This window comes from Cydia amplana, chromosome 18, assembly GCF_948474715.1.
Source record: "Cydia amplana chromosome 18, ilCydAmpl1.1, whole genome shotgun sequence".
In the NCBI taxonomy this organism is placed as follows: domain Eukaryota; kingdom Metazoa; phylum Arthropoda; class Insecta; order Lepidoptera; family Tortricidae; genus Cydia; species Cydia amplana.
In genome coordinates, this window is record NC_086086.1 from 8,799,142 (window position 1) to 8,826,485 (window position 27,344).

The 27,344-nt window shown below is 39.7% G+C and overlaps 2 protein-coding genes across 2 annotated transcripts in view; one reads left to right on the forward strand and one right to left on the reverse strand.

Annotated features, from left to right (window-relative positions):
- Positions 1 to 26,543, reverse strand: part of LOC134656459 (chondroitin sulfate synthase 1) — a 77,933-nt gene extending 51,390 nt beyond the window's left edge. The window contains exon 1 of the mRNA XM_063511994.1: positions 25,353 to 26,543. Coding sequence (XP_063368064.1) covers positions 25,353 to 26,111 — 759 coding nt within the window. The 5' untranslated portion in view covers positions 26,112 to 26,543. The remainder of the gene's footprint in view (positions 1 to 25,352) is intronic.
- LOC134656467 (large ribosomal subunit protein uL23m) overlaps positions 1 to 27,344 on the forward strand; it is a 315,632-nt gene that overhangs the window by 40,877 nt on the left and 247,411 nt on the right. The gene's annotated exons all lie outside the window — the stretch shown is intronic.

Consider the following 27,344-nt stretch of genomic DNA (forward strand, 5'->3'; position numbering starts at 1 on the left):
ACCCCTGCATACAATCTTCTATGCAGGGGTGACCTGCAGCTGACTGTACCTAAACCATCACTGACCGAGCGTAGGCGAAGGTCTCCGTTTCAGCTTGGGCAAAAATACTTTCGTTTGTTCGAATGTTCTCCTTTGCATATCACATTTCTCAAATATCTCGAGAAAATTTGTAAGCAGGTTCGGTAGTTGGATATAATTACTCGGTTTCTTTTTTTTTATAAGTTCTAATAGGCAGAGATTGGCATAAAGGACTTAAGCGACAGTAGGGTTTGTGGTACTTAAGACCATTGTGATTATTCGTAGTGTCCGACCGAAGATTCGGTTTCGGTTTCGGCCATAAAATCATGTTTCGGCCGTAGTTTCGGTTTCGGCCAAAAAACGGCCGAATCTTTCGGCCTGGCCGAAACATACGAAATAGTACTTCGTATTATGAAACTAAACTATGTGACAAAGACCAAAAGTTGGCGAGCAAGTAGGACAACAATATTTATATATACAGAAATTTGTGTTTCGGTCGGACACTAATTATTAGGTACTTACTGATTACGCTGCGCCGCGTGGAACGTGAGGTGCGTTGGGGTAAGTACATACAAATCATTCAAGAAAAAAATCCCTTTTAAGATCACTCGTGTGTCTGCCCCTAATAGACTAATTCAATTGAAATTTGGTACACATTTTTCACATATGACAAAGAGTCGGTGATCCAAAGATGGACTAGTAACGTAAATAAATAAACTTTTAACTTTGCGGCCATTTTTTTGTATCGTGTGATATATCAGATATTAAATTGTAAGATATTTACTAATAATAAGCATTGGTCACGTAAATTATTTTTAGTCTTTTTTTGCAAGTATGAATGATATAGAACATTATTTCAATTATTTTTAAAATTAAGCCTATCCAAAGGCGACTTGGAAGATGTGTCATGGGGATCTATATTCGTTGGGTGAAAAACAAGTTTTTTTGTCTAATTATCGTTTAAAACACAATCGATCGGCAATAACGCGGGCACATAAAACAAAAAACTTCTTTTTTCACTCATAAAACTCCTTAAACCTAATAAGAGCTAAACAAAAACAAGTGCGAGTCGGACTCGCATTCTAAGGGTTCCGTATATTAAGTCCGTCTCACGCTTGACTGCACATTTCTTATAGATTTTCCTGACATATATAGGTAAAGAACTACTTTGTGTATTTTTTTCAAAATTTTAGATCCAGTTGTTTCGGAGAAAGTGGGCGGAGAATGATCATTTTTTGCCTATTTTCATGAATAACTGCTGAACTATTAATCCTAAAATTATAAAAAAAGTTATGTTTGAGATTCTTACAATGAGCTCTTTTATTTGATATGTAACACTATATAGTTTAAAAAACATATTTTTTATTTTTTTCATTTACCCCCCCCAAAAATGGCTACCGTATTTCAAATTCTCTAAAATACATTTTATTTACGTTACACGTCCATCTTTGGGTCACAAATTTACATTTGTGTGCCAAATTTACATATGTGTGCCAAATTTCAACTGAATTGGTCCAGTAGTTTCGGAGAAAATAGACTGTGACAGACGGACGGACAGACAGACAGACGCACGAAGAATTATATGTATATGCACTTATCCCAACGCACCTCTCGTTCTACGCTGCGCGGGGTTCATTGCCGCTCCTACCGCCGTAAGTGTAAGTACAACTACATCATCAAGGCTACGATCGAAGATAATCAGTTCAGCACTGAAATAATAGCGGTGGAATGCCAGTATAATATTTAATTATTTATTTTAATTTTATAAATTTAATAGCAAAATAAATAGCGAATATAGGATACTCGTACAAGTAAATCTGTAAAGATCTTAGGGGTACATCAGCCGACATATATTATTAAATTTTATTTTGTCGGCCTTAATTAAATTTCCACCCTGCCGAAACTTTATTTATTTAAATTTTTAATTGAATTGATTTTTCGCCTTATGAATAACCGTATAGAGTAGTAAATAACATTTTACATCTGACTTAATGACATCTGGGTTTATTCGGTTTAACTTTACAAAACGCGTATCTCGACAAAGCCATAATATGCAGAAAATAGTTAACAATCAAATGAATTAAATTAGAATTTAAATACGTCACGTGTGACATGAACAGACAAGGAGAGCAAGATTTAATGTATTGTTTCTCTTTCTTCTTTCAATGGAACGTTTTTACAGTTTCTGTTCCTCAAAAGAGGTCAGTGGTTAACACTAAACTCAAAACGCAATCTTAAAAAAACTTGATGGGTCAATGACCTGTCCCAGTAAAGTGAGGTAGTGTGCGTGAAGTGCGCTTGTGTGTGAAATGGGGTAAATTGACAGAATCTGAAAATTTACCCACCTCTACCGTCACGGCTAAAAAAAATTGTCCGAATCTGGTCCTTACGATGCCACTTGCAGGACGACGTCAGAAGACCATACTGATTCAAGATAGATAGGTGATTTGCGGGCGGTCAAAACAGATTTGCCGGAAAAAAATAAAATTTGAGAATCTGAAATACTCAACTTATGCTCCCTAAGTCGACGGCTAAAAAAAATAGTCCGAATCGGGTCCTTACGATGCCACTTGCAGAACGATGTCAGCAGACCATGCTTATTCGAGATAGATAGGGGATTTGCGGGCGATCAAAAGAGATTTTCCGGAAAAAAATTAAACTGGAAAATCTGAATAACTCAACTTATGCTCCTAAGGCGAAGGCTGAAAAAAATAGTCCGAATCTGGTCCTTACGATGCCACTTGCAGAACGACGTCAGAAAACCAAATTGATTCAAGATAAATAGGTCATTTGCAAGCGTTCGAAACAGATTTACCGGAAAAAAATAAAACTTGAAAATATGAATTACTCAACTTATGCTCCCTAAGTCGACGGCTAAAAAAAATAGTCCGAATCGGGTCCTTACGATGCCACTTGCAGAACGATGTCAGCAGACCATGCTTATTCGAGATAGATAGGTCATTTGCGGGCGATCAAAAGAGATTTTCCGGAAAAAAATAAAACTGGAAAATCTGAATAACTCAACTTATGCTCCTAAGGCGACGACTGAAAAAAATAGTCCGAATCGGGTCCTTACGATGCCACTTGCAGGACGACGTCAGAAGACCATACTGATTCAAGATAGATAGGTGATTTGCGGGCGGTCAAAACAGATTTGCCGGAAAAAAATAAAATTTGAGAATCTGAAATACTCAACTTATCCTCCCTAAGTCGACGGCAGAAAAAAATAGTCAGAATCGGGTCCTTGCGATGCCACTTGCAGAACGATGTCAGCAGACCATGCTTATTCGAGATAGATAGGTCATTTGCGGGCGTTCGAAACAGATTCACCGGAAAAAAATAAAACTTGAAAATCAGAATAACTCAACTTACGCTCCTAAGTCGATGGCTGAAAAAAATAGTCAGAATCGGGTCCTTACGATGCCACTTGCAGAACGATGTCAGCAGACCATGCTTATTCGAGATAGATAGGTCATTTGCGGGCGTTCGAAACAGATTTGCCGGAAAAAAATAAAACTGGAAAATCTGAATAACTCAACTTACGCTCCTAAGTCGACGGCTGAAAAAAATAGTCCGAATCGGGTCCTTACGATGCCACTTGCAGAACGATGTCAGCAGACCATGCTTATTCGAGATAGATAGGTCATTTGCGGGCGATCAAAAGAGATTTTCCGGAAAAAAATAAAACTGGAAAATCTGAATAACTCAACTTATGCTCCTAAGGCGACGGCTGAAAAAAATAGTCAGAATCGGGTCCTTACGATGCCACTTGCAGAACGATGTCAGCAGACCATGCTTATTCGAGATAGATAGGTCATTTGCGGGCGATCAAAAGAGATTTTCCGGAAAAAAATAAAACTTGAAAATCTGAATAACTCAACTTATGCTCCTAAGGCGACGGCTGAAAAAAATAGTCAGAATCGGGTCCATACGATGCCACTTGCAGAACGATGTCATCAAACCATGCTTATTCGAGATAGATAGGTCATTTGCGGGCGTTCGAAATAGATTCACCGGAAAAAAATAAAACTTGAAAAGGAATTACTCAACTTATGCTCCCTAGGTCGACGGCTAAAAAAAAAAGTCCGAATCGGGTCCTTACGATGCCACTTGCAGGACGACGTCAGAAGACCATACTGATTCAAGATAGGTGATTTGCGGGCGATCAAAACAGATTTGCCGGAAAAAAATAAAATTTGAGAATCTGAATTACTCAACTTATGCTCCCTAAGTCGACGGCTAAAAAAAATAGTCCGAATCGGGTCCTTACGATGCCACTTGCAGAACGATGTCAGCAGACCATGCTTATTCGAGATAGATAGGTCATTTGCGGGCGATCAAAAGAGATTTTCCGGAAAAAAATATAACTGGAAAATCTGAATAACTCAACTTATGCTCCTAAGGCGAAGGCTGAAAAAAATAGTCCGAATCTGGTCCTTACGATGCCACTTGCAGAACGACGTCAGAAAACCATACTGATTCATGATAAATAGGTCATTTGCGGGCGTTTGAAATAGATTTACCGGAAAAAAATAAAACTTGAAAATATGAATTACTCAACATATGCTCCCTAAGTCGACGGCTAAAAAAAATAGTCCGAATCGGGTCCTTACGATGCCACTTGTAGGACGAAGTCAAAATACTATACCGATTCAATATAGATAGGTCGTTTGCGGGCGTTCTAAACAGATTTACCGGAAAAAAATAAAACTTGAAAATCGGAATAACTCAACTTATGCTCCTGAGTCGACGGCTGAAAAAAATAGTCAGAATCGGGTCCATATGATGCCACTTGCAGGACGATGTCAGCAGACCATACTGATTCAGGATTGATAGGTCATTTGCGGGCGTTCTAAACAGATTTACCGGAAAAAAATAAAATTTAAAAATCTGAAGTACTCAACTTATGCTCCTAAGTCGACGGCTGAAAAAAATAGTCAGAATCGGGTCCTTACGATGCTACTTGCAGGACGATGTCAGCAGACCATACTGATTCAAGATTGATAGGTCATTTGCGGGCGTTCTAAACAGATTTACCGGAAAAAAAAAATTTAAAAATCTGAATAACTCAACTTATGCTCCTAAGTCGACGGCAGAAAAAAATAGTCAGATTCGGGTCCTTACGATGCCACTTGCAGGACTACGTCAGAAGACCATGCTTATTCGAGATAGATAGGTCATTTGCGGGCGATCAAAAGAGATTTTCTGGAAAAAAATAAAACTGGAAAATCTGAATAACTCAACTTATGCTCCTAAGGCGACGGCTGAAAAAAATAGTCCGAATCGGGCTCTTACGATGCCACTTGCAGAACGACGTCAGAAAACCATACTGATTCAAGATAAATAGGTCATTTGCGGGCGTTCGAAACAGATTTACCGGAAAAAAATAAAACTTGAAAATATGAATTACTCAACTTATGCTCCCTAAGTCGACGGCTAAAAAAAAAAGTCCGAATCGGGTCCTTACGATGCCACTTGCAGGACGAAGTCAGAAGACTATATTGATTCAATATAGATAGGTCATTTGCAGGCGTTCTAAACAGGTTTACCGGAAAAAAATAAAACTTGAAAATCAGAATAACTCAACTTACGCTCCTAAGTCGATGGCTGAAAAAAATAGTCAGAATCGGGTCCTTACGATGCCACTCGCAAAACGATGTCAGCAGACCATGCTTATTCGAGATAGATAGGTCATTTGCGGGCGTTCGAAACAGATTTGCCGGAAAAAAATAAAACTGGAAAATCTGAATAACTCAACTTACGCTCCTAGTCGACGGCTGAAAAAAATAGTCCGAATCGGGTCCTTACGATGCCACTTGCAGAACGATGTCAGCAGACCATGCTTATTCGAGATAGATAGGTCATTTGCGGGCGATCAAAAGAGATTTTCCGGAAAAAAATAAAACTGGAAAATCTGAATAACTCAACTTATGCTCCTAAGGCGACGGCTGAAAAAAATAGTCAGAATCGGGTCCTTACGATGCCACTTGCAGAACGATGTCAGCAAACCATGCTTATTCGAGATAGATAGGTCATTTGCGGGCGTTCGAAATAGATTCACCGGAAAAAAATAAAACTTGAAAATCAGAATAACTCAACTTATGCTCCTAAGTCGACGGCTGAAAAAAATAGTCGGAATCGGGTCCTTACGATGCCACTTGCAGAACGACGTCAACAGACCATGCTTATTCGAGATAGATAGGTCATTTGCGGGCGTTCGAAACAGATTTACCGAAAAAAAATAAAACTTTAAAATCGGAATAACTCAACTTATGCTCTTAAGTCGACGGCTAAAAAAAATAGTCCGAATCGGGTCCTTACGATGCCACTTGCAGGACGACGTCAGAAGACCATACTGATTCAAGATAGATAGGTGATTTGCGGGCGGTCAAAACAGATTTGCCGGAAAAAAATAAAATTTGAGAATCTGAAATACTCAACTTATGCTCCCTAAGTCGACGGCTAAAAAAAATAGTCCGAATCGGGTCCTTACGATGCCACTTGCAGAACGATGTCAGCAGACCATGCTTATTCGAGATAGATAGGGGATTTGTGGGCGATCAAAAGAGATTTTCCGGAAAAAAATAAAACTGGAAAATCTGAATAACTCAACTTATGCTCCTAATGCGAAGGCTGAAAAAAATAGTCCGAATCTGGTCCTTACGATGCCACTTGCAGAACGACGTCAGAAAATCAAATTGATTCAAGATAAATAGGTCATTTGCGGGCGTTCGAAACAGATTTACCGGAAAAAAATAAAACTTGAAAATATGAATTACTCAACTTATGCTCCCTAAGTCGACGGCTAAAAAAAATAGTCCGAATCGGGTCCTTACGATGCCACTTGCAGAACGATGTCAGCAGACCATGCTTATTCGAGATAGATAGGTCATTTGCGGGCGATCAAAAGAGATTTTCCGGAAAAAAATAAAACTGGAAAATCTGAATAACTCAACTTATGCTCCTAAGGCGACGGCTGAAAAAAATAGTCCGAATCGGGTCCTTACGATGCCACTTGCAGGACGACGTCAGAAGACCATACTGATTCAAGATAAATAGGTCATTTGCGGGCGTTCGAAACAGATTTACTGGAAAAAAATAAAACTTGAAAATCTGAATAACTCAACTTATGCTCCTAAGTCGACGGCTGAAAAAAATAGTCAGAATCGGGTCCTTACGACGCCACTTGCAGGACAACGTCAGAAGACTATACTGATTCAAGATAGATAGTTCATTTGCGGGCGTTCAAAACAGATTTTCTAGAAAAAAATAAAACTTAAATATTAGAATAACTCAACTTATGCTCCTAAGTCGACGGCTGAAAAAAATAGTCAGAATCGGGTCCTTACGATGCCACTTGCAGAACGATGTCAGCAGACCATGCTTATTCGAGATAGATAGGTCATTTGCGGGCGATCAAAACAGAATTGCCGGAAAAAAATTAAACTTGAAAATCGGAATAACTTAACTTATGCTCCTAAGGTGACGGCTGAAAAAAATAGTCCGAATCGGGTCCTTACGATGCCACTTGCAGGACGACGTCAGAAACCCATACTGATTCAAGATAAATAGGTCATTTGCGGGCGTTCGAAACAGATTTACCGGAAAAAAATAAAACTTGAAAATATGAATTACTCAACTTATGCTCCCTAAGTCGACGGCTAAAAGAAATAGTCCGAATCGGGTCCTTACGATGCCACTTGTAGGACGAAGTCAAAATACTATACGGATTCAATATAGATAGGTCATTTGCGGGCGTTCTAAACAGATTTACCGGAAAAAAATAAAACTTGAAAATCGGAATAACTCTACTTATGCTCCTAAGTCGACGGCTGAAAAAAATAGTCAGAATCGGGTCCTTATGATGCTACTTGCAGGACGATGTCAGCAGATCATACTGATTCAAGATTGATAGGTCATTTGCGGGCGTTCTATACAGATTTACCGGAAAAAAATAAAATTTAAAAATCTGAATTACTCAACTTATGCTCCTAAGTCGACGGCTGAAAAAAATAGTCAGAATCGGGACCTTACGATGCCACTTGCAGAACGATGCCAGCAGACCATGCTTATTCGAGATAGATAGGTCATTTGCGGGCGATCAAAAGAGATTTTCCGGAAAAAAATAAAACTGGAAAATCTGAATAACTCAACTTATGCTCCTAAGGCGACGGCTGAAAAAAATAGTCAGAATCGGGTCCATACGATGCCACTTGCAAAACGATGTCAGCAGACCATGCTTATTCGAGATAGATAGGTCATTTGCGGGCGATCAAAAGAGATTTTCCGGAAAAAAATAAAACTGGAAAATCTGAATAACTCAACTTATGCTCCTAAGTCGACGGCTGAAAAAAATAGTCAGAATCGGGTCCTTATGATGCCACTTGCAGGACGATGTCAGCAGATCATACTGATTCATCTATATTGTATCAGTATAGTCTTCTGACCTCGTCCTGCAAGTGGCATCGTAAGGACCCGATTCGGACTATTTTTTTTAGCCGTCGACTTAGTGAGCATAAGTTGAGTAATTCACATTCTCAAATTTAATTTTTTTCCGGTAAATCTGTTTCGAACGCCCGCAAATGACCTATCTAACTCGAATAAGCATGGTGTGCTGACATCTTTCTGCAAGTGGCATCGTAAGGACCCGATTCGGACTATTTTTTTCAGCCGTCGACTTAGGAGCATAAGTTGAGTTATTCCGATTTTCAAGTTTTATTTTTTTCCGGGAAATCTGTTTTGATCGCCCGCAAATGACCTATTTATATTGAATCAGTATGGTTTCCTGACGTCGTCCTGCAAGTGGCATCGTAAGGACCCGATTCGGACTATTTTTTTCAGCCGTCGCTTTAGGAGCATAAGTTGAGTTATTCAGATTTTCCAGTTTTATATTTTTCCGGAAAATCTCTTTTGATCGCCCGCAAATGACCTATCTATCTCGAATAAGCATGGTCTGCTGACATCGTTCTGCAAGTGGCATCGTAAGGACCCGATTCTAACTATTTTTTTCAGCCGTCGACTTATGAGCATAAGTTGAGTAATTCAGATTTTTACATTTTATTTTTTTCCGGCAAATCTGTTTAGAACGCCCGCAAATGACCCATCAATCTTAAATCAGTATGGTCTGCTGACATCGTCCTGCAAGTGGCATCGTAAGGACCCGATTCTGACTATTTTTTTCAGCCGTCGACTTAGGAGCATAAGTTGAGTTATTCCGATTTTAATGTTTTATCTTTTTCCGGTAAATCTGTTTAGAACGCCCGCAAATTACCTATCTATCATGAATAAGCATGGTCGGCTGGCATCGTTCTGCAAGTGGCATCGTAAGGACCAGATTCTGACTATTTTTTTCAGCCGTCGACTTAGGAGCATAAGTTGAGTTATTCTGATTTTCAAGTTTTATTTTTTTCCGGTGAATCTATTTCGAACGCCCGCAAATGACCTATCTATCTCGAATAAGCATGGTCTGCTGACATCGTTCTGCAAGTCGCATCGTAAGGACCCGATTCTGACTATTTTTTTCAGCCGTTGACTTAGGAGCATAAGTTGAGTTATTCTAATATTTAAGTTTTTTTTTTCTAGAAAATCTGTTTATAACGCCCGCAAATGACCTATCTATCTTGAATCTGTATGGTCTTCTGACGTCGTCCTGCAAGTGGCGTCGTAAGGACCCGATTCTGACTATTTTTTTCAGCCGTCGACTTAGGAGCATAAGTTGAGTAATTCAGATTTTCAAGTTTTATTTTTTTCCGGTGAATCTGTTTCGAACGCCCGCAAATGACCTATCTATCTTGAATAAGCATGGTCTGCTGGCATCGTTCTGCAAGTGGCATCGTAAGGACCCGATTCTGACTTTTTTTTCAGCCGTCGACATAGGAGCATAAGTTGAGTTATTCCGATTTTCAAGTTTTATTTTTTCCCGGTAAATCTGTTTAGAACGCCCACAAATGACCTATCTATATTGAATCAGTATAGTCTTCTGACGTCGTCCTGCAAGTGGCATCGTAAGGACCCGATTCGGACTATTTTTTTTAGCCGTCGACTTAGGAGCATAAGTGAGTAATCCATATTTTCAAGTTTTATTTTTTTCCGGTAAATCTGTTTCGAACGCCCACAAATGACCTATTTATCTTGAATCAGTATGGTTTTCTGACGTCGTCCTGCAAGTGGCATCGTAAGGACCCGATTCAGACTATTTTTTTCAGCCGTTGCCTTAGGAGCATAAGTTGAGTTATTCAGATTTTCCAGTTTTATTTTTTTCCGGAAAATCTCTTTTGATCGCTCGCAAATGACCTATCTATCTCGAATAAGCATGGTCTGCTGACATCGTTCTGCAAATGGCATCGTAAGGACCCGATTCTGACTATTTTTTTCAGCCGTCGACTTAGGAGCATAAGTTGAGTAATTCAGATTTTTAAATTTTATTTTTTTCCGGTAAATCTGTTTAGAACGCCCGCAAATGACCTATCTATCTCGAATAAGCATGGTCTGCTGACATCGTTCTGCAAGTGGCATCGTAAGGACCCGATTCTGACTATTTTTTTCAGCCGTCGACTTAGGAGCATAAGTTGAGTAATTCAGATTTTTAAATTTTATTTTTTTCCGGTAAATCTGTTTAGAACGCCCGCAAATGACCTATCTATCTCGAATAAGCATGGTTTGCTTACATCGTTCTGCAAGTGGCATCGTAAGGACCCGATTCAGACTATTTTTTTCAGCCGTTGCCTTAGGAGCATAAGTTGAGTTATTCAGATTTTCCAGTTTTATTTTTTTCCGGAAAATCTCTTTTGATCGCTCGCAAATGACCTATCTATCTCGAATAAGCATGGTCTGCTGACATCGTTCTGCAAATGGCATCGTAAGGACCCGATTCTGACTATTTTTTTCAGCCGTCGACTTAGGAGCATAAGTTGAGTAATTCAGATTTTTAAATTTTATTTTTTTCCGGTAAATCTGTTTAGAACTCCCGCAAATGACCTATCTATCTCGAATAAGCATGGTCTGCTGACGTCGTTCTGCAAGTGGCATCGTAAGGACCCGATTCTGACTATTTTTTTCAGCCATCGACTTAGGAGCATAAGTTGAGTTATTCTGATTTTCAAGTTTTATTTTTTTCCGGTGAATCTATTTTTAACGCCCGCAAATGACCTATCTATCTCGAATAAGCATGGTCTGCTGACATCGTTCTGCAAGTCGCATCGTAAGGACCCGATTCTGACTATTTTTTTCAGCCGTTGACTTAGGAGCATAAGTTGAATTATTCTAATATTTAAGTTTTTTTTTTCTAGAAAATCTGTTTATAACGCCCGCAAATGACCTATTTATCTTGAATCTGTATGGTCTTCTGACGCCGTCCTGCAAGTGGCGTCGTAAGGACCCGATTCTGACTATTTTTGTCAGCCGTCGACTTAGGAGCATAAGTTGAGTAATTCAGATTTTCTAGTTTTATTTTTTTCCGGTGAATATATTTCGAACGCCCGCAAATGACCTATCTATCTTGAATAAGCATGGTCTGCTGGCATCGTTCTGCAAGTGGAATCGTAAGGACCCGATTCTGACTATTTTTTTCAGCCGTCAACTTAGGAGCATAAGTTGAGTTATTCCGATTTTCAAATCTTAATTTTTTTTGGGAAATCTGTTTTGATCGCCCGCAAATGACCTATTTATCTTAAATCAGTATGGTTTTCTGACATCGTTCTGCAAGTGGCATCGTAAGGACCCGATTCGGAATATTTTTTTCAGCCGTCGCCTTAGGAGCATAAGTTGAGTTATTCAGATTTTCCAGTTTTATTTTTTTCCGGAAAATCTCTTTTGATCGCCCGCAAATCCCCTATCTATCTTGAATAAGCAGGGTCTGCTAACATCGTTCTGCAAGTGGCATCGTAAGGACCCGATTCGGACTATTTTTTTTAGCCGTCGACTTAGGGAGCATAAGTTGAGTAATTCAGATTCTCAAATTTTATTTTTTTCCGGCAAATCTGTTTTGATCGCCCGCAAATCACCTATCTTGAATCAGTATGATCTTCTGACGTCATCCTGCTAGTGGCATCGTAAGGACCCGATTCGGACTATTTTTTTAGCCGTCGACTTAAGAGCATAAGTTGAGTTATTCCGATTTTCAAGTTTTATTTTTTTCCGGTAAATCTGTTTAGAATGCCCGCAAATGACCTATCTATCTCGAATAAGCATGGTCTGCTGACGTCGTTCTGTAAGTGGCATCGTAAGGACCCGATTCTGACTATTTTTTTCAGCCGTCGACTTAGGAGCATAAGTTGAGTTATTCTGATTTTCAAGTTTTATTTTTTTCCGGTGAATCTATTTCGAACGCCCGCAAATGACCTATCTATCTCGAATAAGCATGGTTTGCTTACATCGTTCTGCAAGTGGCATCGTAAGGACCCGATTCAGACTATTTTTTTCAGCCGTTGCCTTAGGAGCATAAGTTGAGTTATTCAGATTTTCCAGTTTTATTTTTTTCCGGAAAATCTCTTTTGATCGCCCGCAAATGACCTATCTATCTCGAATAAGCATGGTCTGCTGACGTCGTTCTGCAAGTGGCATCGTAAGGACCCGATTCGGACTATTTTTTTCAGCCGTCGACTTAGGAGCGTAAGTTGAGTTATTCAGATTTTCCAGTTTTATTTTTTTCCGGCAAATCTGTTTCGAACGCCCGCAAATGACCTATCTATCTCGAATAAGCATGGTCTGCTGACATCGTTCTGCAAGTGGCATCGTAAGGACCCGATTCTGACTATTTTTTTCAGCCGTCGACTTAGGAGCGTAAGTTGAGTTATTCAGATTTTCCAGTTTTATTTTTTTCCGGCAAATCTGTTTAGAACGCCCGCAAATGACCTATCTATCTCGAATAAGCATGGTCTGCTGACATCGTTCTGCAAGTGGCATCGTAAGGACCCGATTCTGACTATTTTTTTCAGCCGTCGACTTAGGAGCATAAGTTGAGTAATTCAGATTTTTAAATTTTATTTTTTTCCGGTAAATCTGTTTAGAACGCCCGCAAATGACCTATCTATCTCGAATAAGCATGGTTTGCTTACATCGTTCTGCAAGTGGCATCGTAAGGACCCGATTCAGACTATTTTTTTCAGCCGTCGACTTAGGAGCATAAGTTGAGTTATTCTGATTTACAAGTTTTATTTTTTCCGGTGAATCTATTTCGAACGCCCGCAAATGACCTATCTATCTCGAATAAGCATGGTCTGCTGACATCGTTCTGCAAGTCGCATCGTAAGGACCCGATTCTGACTATTTTTTTCAGCCGTTGACTTAGGAGCATAAGTTGAGTTATTCTAATATTTAAGTTTTTTTTTTCTAGAAAATCTGTTTATAACGCCCGCAAATGACCTATCTATCTTGAATCTGTATGGTCTTCTGACGTCGTCGTGCAAGTGGCGTCGTAAGGACCCGATTCTGACTATTTTTTTCAGCCGTCGACTTAGGAGCATAAGTTGAGTAATTCAGATTTTTAAATTTTATTTTTTTCCGGTAAATCTGTTTAGAACGCCCGCAAATGACCTATTAATCTTGAATCAGTATGGTCTGCTGACATCGTCCTGCAAGTGGCATCATAAGGACCCGGTTCTGACTATTTTTTTCAGCCGTCGACTTAGAGCATAAGTTGAGTTGTTCCGATTTTCAAGTTTTATTTTTTTCCGGTAAATCTGTTTAGAACGCCCGCAAATGACCTATCTAACTCGAATAAGCATGGTGTGCTGACATCTTTCTGCAAGTGGCATCGTAAGGACCCGATTCTGACTTTTTTTTTCAGCAGTCGACTTAGGAGCATAAGTTGAGTTATTCCGATTTTCAAGTTTTATTTTTTTCCGGTGAATCTATTTCGAACGCCCGCAAATGACCTATCTATCTCGAATAAGCATGGTCTGCTGACATCGTTCTGCAAGTGGCATCGTAAGGACCCGATTCTGACTATTTTTTTCAGCCGTCGACTTATGAGCATAAGTTGAGTAATTCAGATTTTTACATTTTATTTTTTTCCGGAAAATCTGTTTAGAACGCCCGCTAATGACCTATCAATCATGAATCAGTATGGTCTGCTGACATCGTCCTGCAAGTGGCATCGTAAGGACCAGATTCTGACTATTTTTTTCAGCCGTCGACTTAGGAGCATAAGTTGAGTAATTCAGATTTTTACATTTTATTTTTTTCCGGTAAATCTGTTTCGAACGCCCGCAAATGACCTATCTATCTCGAATAAGCATGGTCTGTTGACGTCGTTCTGCAAGTGGCATCGTAAGGACCCGATTCTGACTATTTTTTTCAGCCATCGACTTAGGAGCATAAGTTGAGTTATTCTGATTTTCAAGTTTTATTTTTTTCCGGTGAATCTATTTCGAACGCCCGCAAATGACCTATCTATCTTGAATAAGCATGGTCTGCTGGCATCGTTCTGCAAGTGGCATCGTAAGGACCCGATTCTGACTATTTTTTTCAGCCGTCGACTTAGGAGCATAAGTTGAGTTATTCCGATTTTCAAATTTTAATTTTTTTTGGGAAATCTGTTTTGATCGCCCGCAAATGACCTATTTATCTTGAATGAGTATGGTTTTCTGACATCGTTCTGCAAGTGGCATCGTAAGGACCCGATTCGGAATATTTTTTTCAGCCGTCGCCTTAGGAGCATAAGTTGAGTTATTCAGATTTTCCAGTTTTATTTTTTTCCGGAAAATCTCTTTTGATCGCCCGCAAATCCCCTATCTATCTCGAATAAGCAGGGTCTGCTAACATCGTTCTGCAAGTGGCATCGTAAGGACCCGATTCGGACTATTTTTTTTTAGCCGTCGACTTAGGGAGCATAAGTTGAGTAATTCAGATTCTCAAATTTTATTTTTTTCCGGCAAATCTGTTTTGATCGCCCGCAAATCACCTATCTTGAATCAGTATGATCTTCTGACGTCATCCTGCTAGTGGCATCGTAAGGACCCGATTCGGACTATTTTTTTAGCCGTCGACTTAAGAGCATAAGTTGAGTTATTCCGATTTTCAAGTTTTATTTTTTTCCGGTAAATCTGTTTAGAATGCCCGCAAATGACCTATCTATCTCGAATAAGCATGGTCTGCTGACGTCGTTCTGTAAGTGGCATCGTAAGGACCCGATTCTGACTATTTTTTTCAGCCGTCGACTTAGGAGCATAAGTTGAGTTATTCTGATTTTCAAGTTTTATTTTTTTCCGGTGAATCTATTTCGAACGCCCGCAAATGACCTATCTATCTCGAATAAGCATAGTTTGCTTACATCGTTTTGCAAGTGGCATCGTAAGGACCCGATTCGGACTATTTTTTTTAGCCGTCGACTTAGGGAGCATAAGTTGAGTAATTCAGATTCTCAAATTTTATTTTTTTCCGGCAAATCTGTTTTGATCGCCCGCAAATCACCTATCTATCTTGAATCAGTATGGTCTTCTGACGTCGTCCTGCAAGTGGCATCGTAAGGACCCGATTCGGACTATTTTTTTTAGCCGTCGACTTAAGAGCATATGTTGAGTTATTCCGATTTTCAAGTTTTATTTTTTTCCGGTAAATCTGTTTAGAACGCCCGCAAATGACCTATCTATCACGAATAAGCATGGTCTGCTGACGTCGTTCTGCAAGTGGCATCGTAAGGACCCGATTCTGACTATTTTTTTCAGCCGTCGACTTAGGAGCATAAGTTGAGTTATTCTGATTTTCAAGTTTTATTTTTTTCCGGTGAATCTATTTCGAACGCCCGCAAATGACCTATCTATCTCGAATAAGCATGGTTTGCTTACATCGTTCTGCAAGTGGCATCGTAAGGACCCGATTCAGACTATTTTTTTCAGCCGTTGCCTTAGGAGCATAAGTTGAGTTATTCAGATTTTCCAGTTTTATTTTTTTCCGGAAAATCTCTTTTGATCGCCCGCAAATGACCTATCTATCTCGAATAAGCATGGTCTGCTGACGTCGTTCTGCAAGTGGCATCGTAAGGACCCGATTCGGACTATTTTTTTCAGCCGTCGACTTAGGAGCGTAAGTTGAGTTATTCAGATTTTCCAGTTTTATTTTTTTCCGGCAAATCTGTTTCGAACGCCCGCAAATGACCTATCTATCTCGAATAAGCATGGTCTGCTGACATCGTTCTGCAAGTGGCATCGTAAGGACCCGATTCTGACTATTTTTTTCAGCCGTCGACTTAGGAGCGTAAGTTGAGTTATTCAGATTTTCCAGTTTTATTTTTTTCCGGCAAATCTGTTTAGAACGCCCGCAAATGACCTATCTATCACGAATAAGCATGGTCTGCTGACATCGTTCTGCAAGTGGCATCGTAAGGACCCGATTCTGACTATTTTTTTCAGCCGTCGACTTAGGAGCATAAGTTGAGTAATTCAGATTTTTAAATTTTATTTTTTTCCGGTAAATCTGTTTAGAACGCCCGCAAATGACCTATCTATCTCGAATAAGCATGGTTTGCTTACATCGTTCTGCAAGTGGCATCGTAAGGACCCGATTCAGACTATTTTTTTCAGCCGTTGCCTTAGGAGCATAAGTTGAGTTATTCAGATTTTCCAGTTTTATTTTTTTCCGGAAAATCTCTTTTGATCGCTCGCAAATGACCTATCTATCTCGAATAAGCATGGTCTGCTGACATCGTTCTGCAAATGGCATCGTAAGGACCCGATTCTGACTATTTTTTTCAGCCGTCGACTTAGGAGCATAAGTTGAGTAATTCAGATTTTTAAATTTTATTTTTTTCCGGTAAATCTGTTTAGAACGCCCGCAAATGACCTATCTATCTCGAATAAGCATGGTCTGCTGACGTCGTTCTGCAAGTGGCATCGTAAGGACCCGATTCTGACTATTTTTTTCAGCCATCGACTTAGGAGCATAAGTTGAGTTATTCTGATTTTCAAGTTTTATTTTTTTCCGGTGAATCTATTTCGAACGCCCGCAAATGACCTATCTATCTCGAATAAGCATGGTCGGCTGACATCGTTCTGCAAGTCGCATCGTAAGGACCCGATTCTGACTATTTTTTTCAGCCGTTGACTTAGGAGCATAAGTTGAATTATTCTAATATTTAAGTTTTTTTTTTCTAGAAAATCTGTTTATAACGCCCGCAAATGACCTATTTATCTTGAATCTGTATGGTCTTCTGACGCCGTCCTGCAAGTGGCGTCGTAAGGACCCGATTCTGACTATTTTTGTCAGCCGTCGACTTAGGAGCATAAGTTGAGTAATTCAGATTTTCTAGTTTTATTTTTTTCCGGTGAATATATTTCGAACGCCCGCAAATGACCTATCTATCTTGAATAACCATGGTCTGCTGGCATCGTTCTGCAAGTGCAATCGTAAGGACCCGATTCTGACTATTTTTTTCAGCCGTCGACTTAGGAGCATAAGTTGAGTTATTCCGATTTTCAAATCTTAATTTTTTTTGGGAAATCTGTTTTGATCGCCCGCAAATGACCTATTTATCTTAAATCAGTATGGTTTTCTGACATCGTTCTGCAAGTGGCATCGTAAGGACCCGATTCGGAATATTTTTTTCAGCCGTCGCCTTAGGAGCATAAGTTGAGTTATTCAGATTTTCCAGTTTTATTTTCTTCTGGAAAATCTCTTTTGATCGCCCGCAAATCCCCTATCTATCTTGAATAAGCAGGGTCTGCTAACATCGTTCTGCAAGTGGCATCGTAAGGACCCGATTCGGACTATTTTTTTTAGCCGTCGACTTAGGGAGCATAACTTGAGTAATTCAGATTCTCAAATTTTATTTTTTTCCGGCAAATCTGTTTTGATCGCCCGCAAATCACCTATCTTGAATCAGTATGATCTTCTGACGTCATCCTGCTAGTGGCATCGTAAGGACCCGATTCGGACTATTTTTTTAGCCGTCGACTTAAGAGCATAAGTTGAGTTATTCCGATTTTCAAGTTTTATTTTTTTCCGGTAAATCTGTTTAGAATGCCCGCAAATGACCTATCTATCTCGAATAAGCATGGTCTGCTGACGTCGTTCTGTAAGTGGCATCGTAAGGACCCGATTCTGACTATTTTTTTCAGCCGTCGACTTAGGAGCATAAGTTGAGTTATTCTGATTTTCAAGTTTTATTTTTTTCCGGTGAATCTATTTCGAACGCCCGCAAATGACCTATCTATCTCGAATAAGCATGGTTTGCTTACATCGTTCTGCAAGTGGCATCGTAAGGACCCGATTCAGACTATTTTTTTCAGCCGTTGCCTTAGGAGCATAAGTTGAGTTATTCAGATTTTCCAGTTTTATTTTTTTCCGGAAAATCTCTTTTGATCGCCCGCAAATGACCTATCTATCTCGAATAAGCATGGTCTGCTGACGTCGTTCTGCAAGTGGCATCGTAAGGACCCGATTCGGACTATTTTTTTCAGCCGTCGACTTAGGAGCGTAAGTTGAGTTATTCAGATTTTCCAGTTTTATTTTTTTCCGGCAAATCTGTTTCGAACGCCCGCAAATGACCTATCTATCTCGAATAAGCATGGTCTGCTGACATCGTTCTGCAAGTGGCATCGTAAGGACCCGATTCTGACTATTTTTTTCAGCCGTCGACTTAGGAGCGTAAGTTGAGTTATTCAGATTTTCCAGTTTTATTTTTTTCCGGCAAATCTGTTTAGAACGCCCGCAAATGACCTATCTATCTCGAATAAGCATGGTCTGCTGACATCGTTCTGCAAGTGGCATCGTAAGGACCCGATTCTGACTATTTTTTTCAGCCGTCGACTTAGGAGCATAAGTTGAGTAATTCAGATTTTTAAATTTTATTTTTTTCCGGTAAATCTGTTTAGAACGCCCGCAAATGACCTATCTATCTCGAATAAGCATGGTTTGCTTACATCGTTCTGCAAGTGGTATCGTAAGGACCCGATTCAGACTATTTTTTTCAGCCGTTGCCTTAGGAGCATAAGTTGAGTTATTCAGATTTTCCAGTTTTATTTTTTTCCGGAAAATCTCTTTTGATCGCTCGCAAATGACCTATCTATCTCGAATAAGCATGGTCTGCTGACATCGTTCTGCAAATGGCATCGTAAGGACCCGATTCTGACTATTTTTTTCAGCCGTCGACTTAGGAGCATAAGTTGAGTAATTCAGATTTTTAAATTTTATTTTTTTCCGGTAAATCTGTTTAGAACGCCCGCAAATGACCTATCTATCTCGAATAATCATGGTCTGCTGACGTCGTTCTGCAAGTGGCATCGTAAGGACCCGATTCTGACTATTTTTTTCAGCCATCGACTTAGGAGCATAAGTTGAGTTATTCTGATTTTCAAGTTTTATTTTTTTCCGGTGAATCTATTTCGAACGCCCGCAAATGACCTATCTATCTCGAATAAGCATGGTCTGCTGACATCGTTCTGCAAGTCGCATCGTAAGGACCCGATTCTGACTATTTTTTTCAGCCGTTGACTTAGGAGCATAAGTTGAATTATTCTAATATTTAAGTTTTTTTTTTCTAGAAAATCTGTTTATAACGCCCGCAAATGACCTATTTATCTTGAATCTGTATGGTCTTCTGACGCCGTCCTGCAAGTGGCGTCGTAAGGACCCGATTCTGACTATTTTTGTCAGCCGTCGACTTAGGAGCATAAGTTGAGTAATTCAGATTTTCTAGTTTTATTTTTTTCCGGTGAATATATTTCGAACGCCCGCAAATGACCTATCTATCTTGAATAAGCATGGTCTGCTGGCATCGTTCTGCAAGTGGAATCGTAAGGACCCGATTCTGACTATTTTTTTCAGCCGTCGACTTAGGAGCATAAGTTGAGTTATTCCGATTTTCAAATCTTAATTTTTTTTGGTAAATCTGTTTTGATCGCCCGCAAATGACCTATTTATCTTAAATCAGTATGGTTTTCTGACATCGTTCTGCAAGTGGCATCGTAAGGACCCGATTCGGAATATTTTTTTCAGCCGTCGCCTTAGGAGCATAAGTTGAGTTATTCAGATTTTCCAGTTTATTTTTTTCCGGAAAATCTCTTTTGATCGCCCGCAAATCCCCTATCTATCTTGAATAAGCAGGGTCTGCTAACATCGTTCTGCAAGTGGCATCGTAAGGACCCGATTCGGACTATTTTTTTTAGCCGTCGACTTAGGGAGCATAAGTTGAGTAATTCAGATTCTCAAATTTTATTTTTTTCCGGCAAATCTGTTTTGATCGCCCGCAAATCACCTATCTTGAATCAGTATGATCTTCTGACGTCATCCTGCTAGTGGCATCGTAAGGACCCGATTCGGACTATTTTTTTAGCCGTCGACTTAAGAGCATAAGTTGAGTTATTCCGATTTTCAAGTTTTATTTTTTTCCGGTAAATCTGTTTAGAATGCCCGCAAATGACCTATCTATCTCGAATAAGCATGGTCTGCTGACGTCGTTCTGTAAGTGGCATCGTAAGGACCCGATTCTGACTATTTTTTTCAGCCGTCGACTTAGGAGCATAAGTTGAGTTATTCTGATTTTCAAGTTTTATTTTTTTCCGGTGAATCTATTTCGAACGCCCGCAAATGACCTATCTATCTCGAATAAGCATGGTTTGCTTACATCGTTCTGCAAGTGGCATCGTAAGGACCCGATTCGGACTATTTTTTTTAGCCGTCGACTTAGGGAGCATAAGTTGAGTAATTCAGATTCTCAAATTTTATTTTTTTCCGGCAAATCTGTTTTGATCGCCCGCAAATCACCTATCTATCTTGAATCAGTATGGTCTTCTGACGTCGTCCTGCAAGTGGCATCGTAAGGACCCGATTCGGACTATTTTTTTTAGCCGTCGACTTAAGAGCATATGTTGAGTTATTCCGATTTTCAAGTTTTATTTTTTTCCGGTAAATCTGTTTAGAACGCCCGCAAATGACCTATCTATCACGAATAAGCATGGTCTGCTGACGTCGTTCTGCAAGTGGCATCGTAAGGACCCGATTCTGACTATTTTTTTCAGCCGTCGACTTAGGAGCATAAGTTGAGTTATTCTGATTTTCAAGTTTTATTTTTTTCCGGTGAATCTATTTCGAACGCCCGCAAATGACCTATCTATCTCGAATAAGCATGGTTTGCTTACATCGTTCTGCAAGTGGCATCGTAAGGACCCGATTCAGACTATTTTTTTCAGCCGTCGCCTTAGGAGCATAAGTTGAGTTATTCAGATTTTCCAGTTTTATTTTTTTCCGGAAAATCTCTTTTGATCGCCCGCAAATGACCTATCTATCTCGAATAAGTATGGTCTGCTGACGTCGTTCTGCAAGTGGCATCGTAAGGACCCGATTCTGACTATTTTTTTCAGCCGTCGACTTAGGAGCATAAGTTGAGTAATTCAGATTTTTAAATTTTATTTTTTTCCGGTAAATCTGTTTAGAACGCCCGCAAATGACCTATCAATCTTGAATCAGTATAGTCTGCTGACATCGTCCTGCAAGTAGCATCGTAAAGACCCGATTCTGACTATTTTTTTCAGCCGTCGACTTAGGAGCATAAGTTGAGTAACTCAGATTTTTAAATTTTATTTTTTTCCGGTAAATCTGTTTAGAACGCCCGCAAATGACCTATCAATCTTGAATCAGTATGGTCTGCTGACATCGTTCTGCAAGTGGCATCGTAAGGACCCGATTCTGACTATTTTTTTCAGCCGTCGACTTAGGAGCGTAAGTTGAGTTATTCTGATTTTCAAGTTTTATTTTTTTCAGGTGAATCTGTTTCGAACGCCCGCAAATGACCTATCTATCTCGAATAAGCATGGTCTGCTGACATCGTTCTGCAAGTGGCTTCGTAAGGACCCGATTCTGACTATTTTTTTCTGCCGTCGACTTAGGAGCATAAGTTGAGTTATTCAGATTTTCATGTTTTATTTTTTCCGACAAAACTGTTTTGAACGCCCGCAAATGACCTATCTAGCTCGAATAACCATGGTGTGCTGACATCGTTCTACAAGTGGCATCGTAAGGACCCGATTCTGACTATTTTTTTCTGCCGTCGACTTAGGAGCATAAGTTGAGTAATTCAGATTTTCAAGTTTTATTTTTTTCCGGTGAATCTATTTCGAACGCCCGCAAATGACCTATCTATCTCGAATAAGCATGGTCTGCTGACATCGTTCTGCAAGTGGCATCGTAAGGACCCGATTCTGACTATTTTTTTCAGCCGTCGACTTAGACACATTACTTGCCTCGGCTGGCCCACATATATGAATTTTTAGATTTTTTTTTACGGCATATCTAATGAGATCCTATCGATTTTAATGCCTGAACAAAAGTGAACTAACGTCGCCCGATGACTTCACATAGTTAGTTTGACTGATTTCGAGGTGGGGTGGTTAGCGTGAAGACAGCCACCCCACTTTAAAAAAAATAAAAAATGAAGGAATCGGGTCCAAACGATTCCAATGCCTGAACAATCATGAACTAACGAATATCTTGCTATCTAGACCAAAAAAACTTGCAAAAAGTGGTATGGGGTGGCTAGCGTGAAGACAGCCACCCCCATAGAATAAAAAAATATAAAACTACGGAAATCCTTTAATCTGTTTTGAGCGCCCGCATGTTACTATACTGTCTGGGCTATAGATCGTCTATAGATGCTGTTTTAGGGCATATAATCGTTATTATCTGTGTCGATTGCTAGTTACGCCTACTTACTGACTAGTATCTCGGCTAGCCAATATGAATTTTTCGATTTTATTTTTTTATAGCAAATCTAATGAGATCCTAACGATTTTAATGCCTGAACAAACGTGAACTAACGTCGCCCGATGACTTCACGTAGTTAGTTTGACTGATTTCGGGGTGGGGTGGTTAGCGTGAAGACAGCCACCCCACTTTAAAAAAAAATAAAAAAATGAAGGAATCGGGTCCAAACGATTCCAATGCCTGAACAATCATGAACTAACGAATATCTTGCTATCTAGACCAAAAAAACTTGCAAAAAGTGGTATGGGGTGGCTAGCGTGAAGACAGCCACCCCCATTTTGTTTTTAAAAAAAATCGATGTTGGAATCGGGTCCTTACGATTTTACCTACTGAACAAACGTGAACTAACGATGAACTAACGATATAGATATGCCATTTGCGGGCAAACGATATGGGGTGGTCAACTTCACGAGCATAACAAAAGTTTAAATTTTTGCCAAAGACGTATGTTGTATTCGCATTTATTGTGTGTCAAAGGTCTGTTTGATTTCAAACATAGACAGAGAGAATCATACTATCTTTGTCTAACACTAGTACTAGCACCCAAAAGAAAAGGATGAGTATAGCTTTTTTTGTTCCTATTTACTGACAAGATTTGGTTGACCCAGTATAGTTTTGTAGCAAACGCCTACTTAGAAAAACAAAAAATGTGAAAATACGGCTAAGTGAACTGTCTCAAGTCTCAACTCCTCTTACCTACTTATTTTTCTTCTCAACTTCTAGGTGTTTAAAGCCGGTTCATTCACTGCACCGTAAATATTCGTTTTCTTTCCTTAGTACGATACAGAGCCGTATTTTGTCATTAATTTTGTCGTAAGTATTAGGTACCTGGGCCATTTTATTTAAAGTTGTCCTCTACACTTTTTTTTTCAAAATTGGGATTTTTTATGTTATTTCTACTCAGAATCGTGAGCTATTTTGATCCTAATAGGAGAAAAAAAAGTGTCCCAAGATTTCCATATATTGAAAAATCCATGAAAAAATGGGATGGGACATTTTTTTCTCCTATTAGGATAGAAAGAGCTCGTGATTCTGAGTAGAAATAACATATACTTAAAATAAATTCACAAATTTAAAAAAAAGTGTAGGGGACAACTTTAAATAAAATGACCCACCCACCTATAACTTCCGTCCATGTGTAATGTTATTTCACCCCTCTTCGATGTTGATTCTTTGAAATCAAATCACAAGATAGGCCGGCCGAACCGGTTTCAAGAGAAGCCAATTTAAGTTTTCGAGAAGACTTGTTTCGAATTCTGTGCGAAATTCGAAACTTATTTAGATGCAAGTATAACTGCAGCTACCAAAGAAAACGAAATGGACCAAATGGACCAATTTCGCGGTGGGTTGATATTGATACCCATTTCATTTATTACCCATCAAATCAACATTTTTTTGTTTAGGTAGGTACCGTACCTATTACTTACACATCAATAAAAATATCCATTTTCCAACTTATTTGCATCCTTAATTATAATTACGCATTATAAATAATTGTTTAAGAAGTGTCATAAAACTGGTCGTAAATAAAACTTGTGAATAGATAAACCTTGACATTTACACGCTTACGATACGTACCGGCTTTTGAGTTTACACTAAACTTGATTATTGTTAACAAAACATTCATACAATAACATAAGGTATTAGTTAGTTACTGTATACCAGTGTACCTACATACATATTTTAATACTTCAATAAAGATTTTATTTTAATGTCAACTGTTAGTGACTATAAATTAGGTAGCGTATTCTTATTTTACACTGACTATTATAAAATCGTGACCTTATTGAACTTAGAAAAGTTCTGTTTGAAGTAAACATGAAAAAAAGAAGGAATAGGTACATCGGCTTCAATTCAAGCAAAACTACTGTATGTAAGTAAGTAGATATCTAAGTTTCTAAAACGACTGGATCGATATTTCAGTACTTAATGTACTTAATAAGATCGCGAGTTCAAATCCCGCTCCCGTTGTTCAGCTCATATATCCCAACTAGGTACATATTTCTACACAGTTTCGAGATCATTTAAAACCTTCTCAGGTGAATGGTCCACAGGTACTTAGTACAGATAATAATTTTATTGCAGCAGTAAACAGACGACAACACGACAACTGCAACCCGCAGCTCGCGACATTGCCTAACCGCGCCACTTTACTTGTTATTCAATTGTGCTAATGCTAACAGAACAGCAACAAACTTAAGATCACTATACACACAATTATTTCTGACCATTGAACTTCTTTGCATTGACATAAGGTCTCTAGAAACTAACGATCAGTTACATTTACAAGTCGGTTGTGATTGTATAACTCTTAGATAGTGTTTCATTCAATAAGACTAATTGAGTTTATGTAATTCTTTTCACGTATTTCTTCCGTTAAAGATATGCAGGTAGATTACTTAGGTATATATTTCTTTTGAAAAACTATTACCCCGAATTATCATTGAGTACAGTTAAAAATGTGGATGGATACCTACCTATTACGCTCAGCCGTCGGCAATGTGCACCAAGATATTAAGCATTCAATTTGTCAAAACAAAACAATGCTCGTCGCAAACCCGTTACTCATGCGTCATTGCCTCACGTCGCCAAATCAAGTCATGATTACTGCCTATTATCACAATATAACTTCTACTCACGTCATAGCTCCACGTGCAAGACACCCCGGCGAACTTCGCCACGCACCGTCCCAGCTCCACATCCTCGTGCGTCGTGTACAGGTGTTTCAAACAGTACTTCACGTGAGGGGCCACCCTTCTCAATGTCTCCCTCGACAACATCACTCCCGGCCCACCCATACAAAAATTCTCATTATAATCCAAAGCCAAAGCGTCACGCTCATCGTTAGTACCTCTCCCCGCCTGACCGATGAACTGTGGTTTCCTACTGTCCACTGAACGCAAAAATTCACCCAACTTATCACCTCTCACGTAAATGTCATCGTCCGCGCGCATAAACCACTCAAACCTATCACCGTACTTCTCGTACATGTATAACATCATGAGGAACGACTTCTTCTGTGGCGGATAGCTGTCGTCCACATTCCGCAGCGGCACCAGCGGGAGCCCCGGGGCTCGAGACACCTCTGAACTGAAAAATGCTATCCGACCAGGCAAGTCCTGTGCCCACGTTTCCATCACAGCCTTCGCTCTAGTATTCAAATACTGCTCGGCAGTCATCACTCCTACAAACACTAAACTCCTATTGGAATTCTGGATAGTCTCTTCCGGGCTTAAATCTATTAAAGCCAGCGGGTCCGGCGATATAAGTTTCGCTGCTTCACATGCTTCTATAGAGGTCCTCGAGGATGGCTTTAAGCAGAGCTTGAGGAAGACCCCTAGGGTGACACCGGCGACGACGCCCGCCACCAGATGCATCCACTTACTCCTGCGGGGCATATCGACGACACTGCGGGATCAGTAGCTGCCTGTTACCCGGCGTCGACATGTGCGCATTCCAGGAATAGCCTTTTTATCCCTTTTTTGTAGCCGGGATACATTAGCAGGCGGCTTTTTTGTTCGGTTTTCGCTCCCATCGGCGGGGAGCGATCACATGGTCGGCGAGTGCTCTCGTAACATGAATGTTGTCTCACTATCGGCCGAATATCGGATTCGCAGATTTTATCGGCGACGCGGCGAAGCAGAGCGACCAGCGTAACGCGAGACGTTCATGTTGGGTACAAGTTTCGTTAGCGGAGCGCTACGGGCATGCGGCTCAAGCGCAGGCCGACGGCAGACTGGCCTGGCCTGCTTGTTTGTAACGTGCAACTTTCTGTCTCCGTCGCCTTCGCACACCCGGTGTTATCTATCCGTGTACTCGTTCTTTAAACTTTAAAAGAAGCGCCAGGCTATGCATATTGCCGGCATCAGGACAATCCTGACAGCTGGATTGTTGACGTAAGTAAGTACAATCCATTTGACGTCGCGAATGCTGCGACACATTCCGAAAGCGCATTGTTTATATACAGGTCAAGCACAATCTGTCGGAATCGGAAAAAATGTAGTATAAAAACTCTTTTCAATAATTAAGACACATGTTAAGAAACCTCTGAAAAGCATTTACAAATAAATAACCATGCCAAGGGCACCCAAGGGGTTAAAGTATGGATTGATAAATATATAAATACGTAACGTAACGGCACCAGTCATGGGACATTTAAGAGGAAATTTGGAGTATTTGTGATATTTCCCTGATACATGTAAAAGTTCTACCGCTTAGCTTGTTAAAAGATGAATATCCTATCCTTCTTTCATGTTTCAGGCGTGTTGTATCAAAGATACTGCAGTTAGTTTCCACATAATTAATAAATTAAAAGTATGTTTTTTTTCTCCAGTCATGGACACCAAAGCTCCAGTAATGGAACCCCGTTAATGGACGTGGATCCAGTAATGGGCCCCCTATAATGGGCATACCCTATCAGTATAAGATATTGGAATAGGGAATAAGTTATTGGAAAAAAACTAGTTATTAGAGTCAGACCAAGAATAGTCTGCAGCGGATTTGATAGCCCACGCAGTGCAAGTGTTATTTTAAACGTCAAACTTCTATGAAATTATGACGTATAAATGACACTTGCACTGCGTGGGCTATCAAATCCGCTGCAGACTTTTTTTGGTCCGACTCTAGTAATT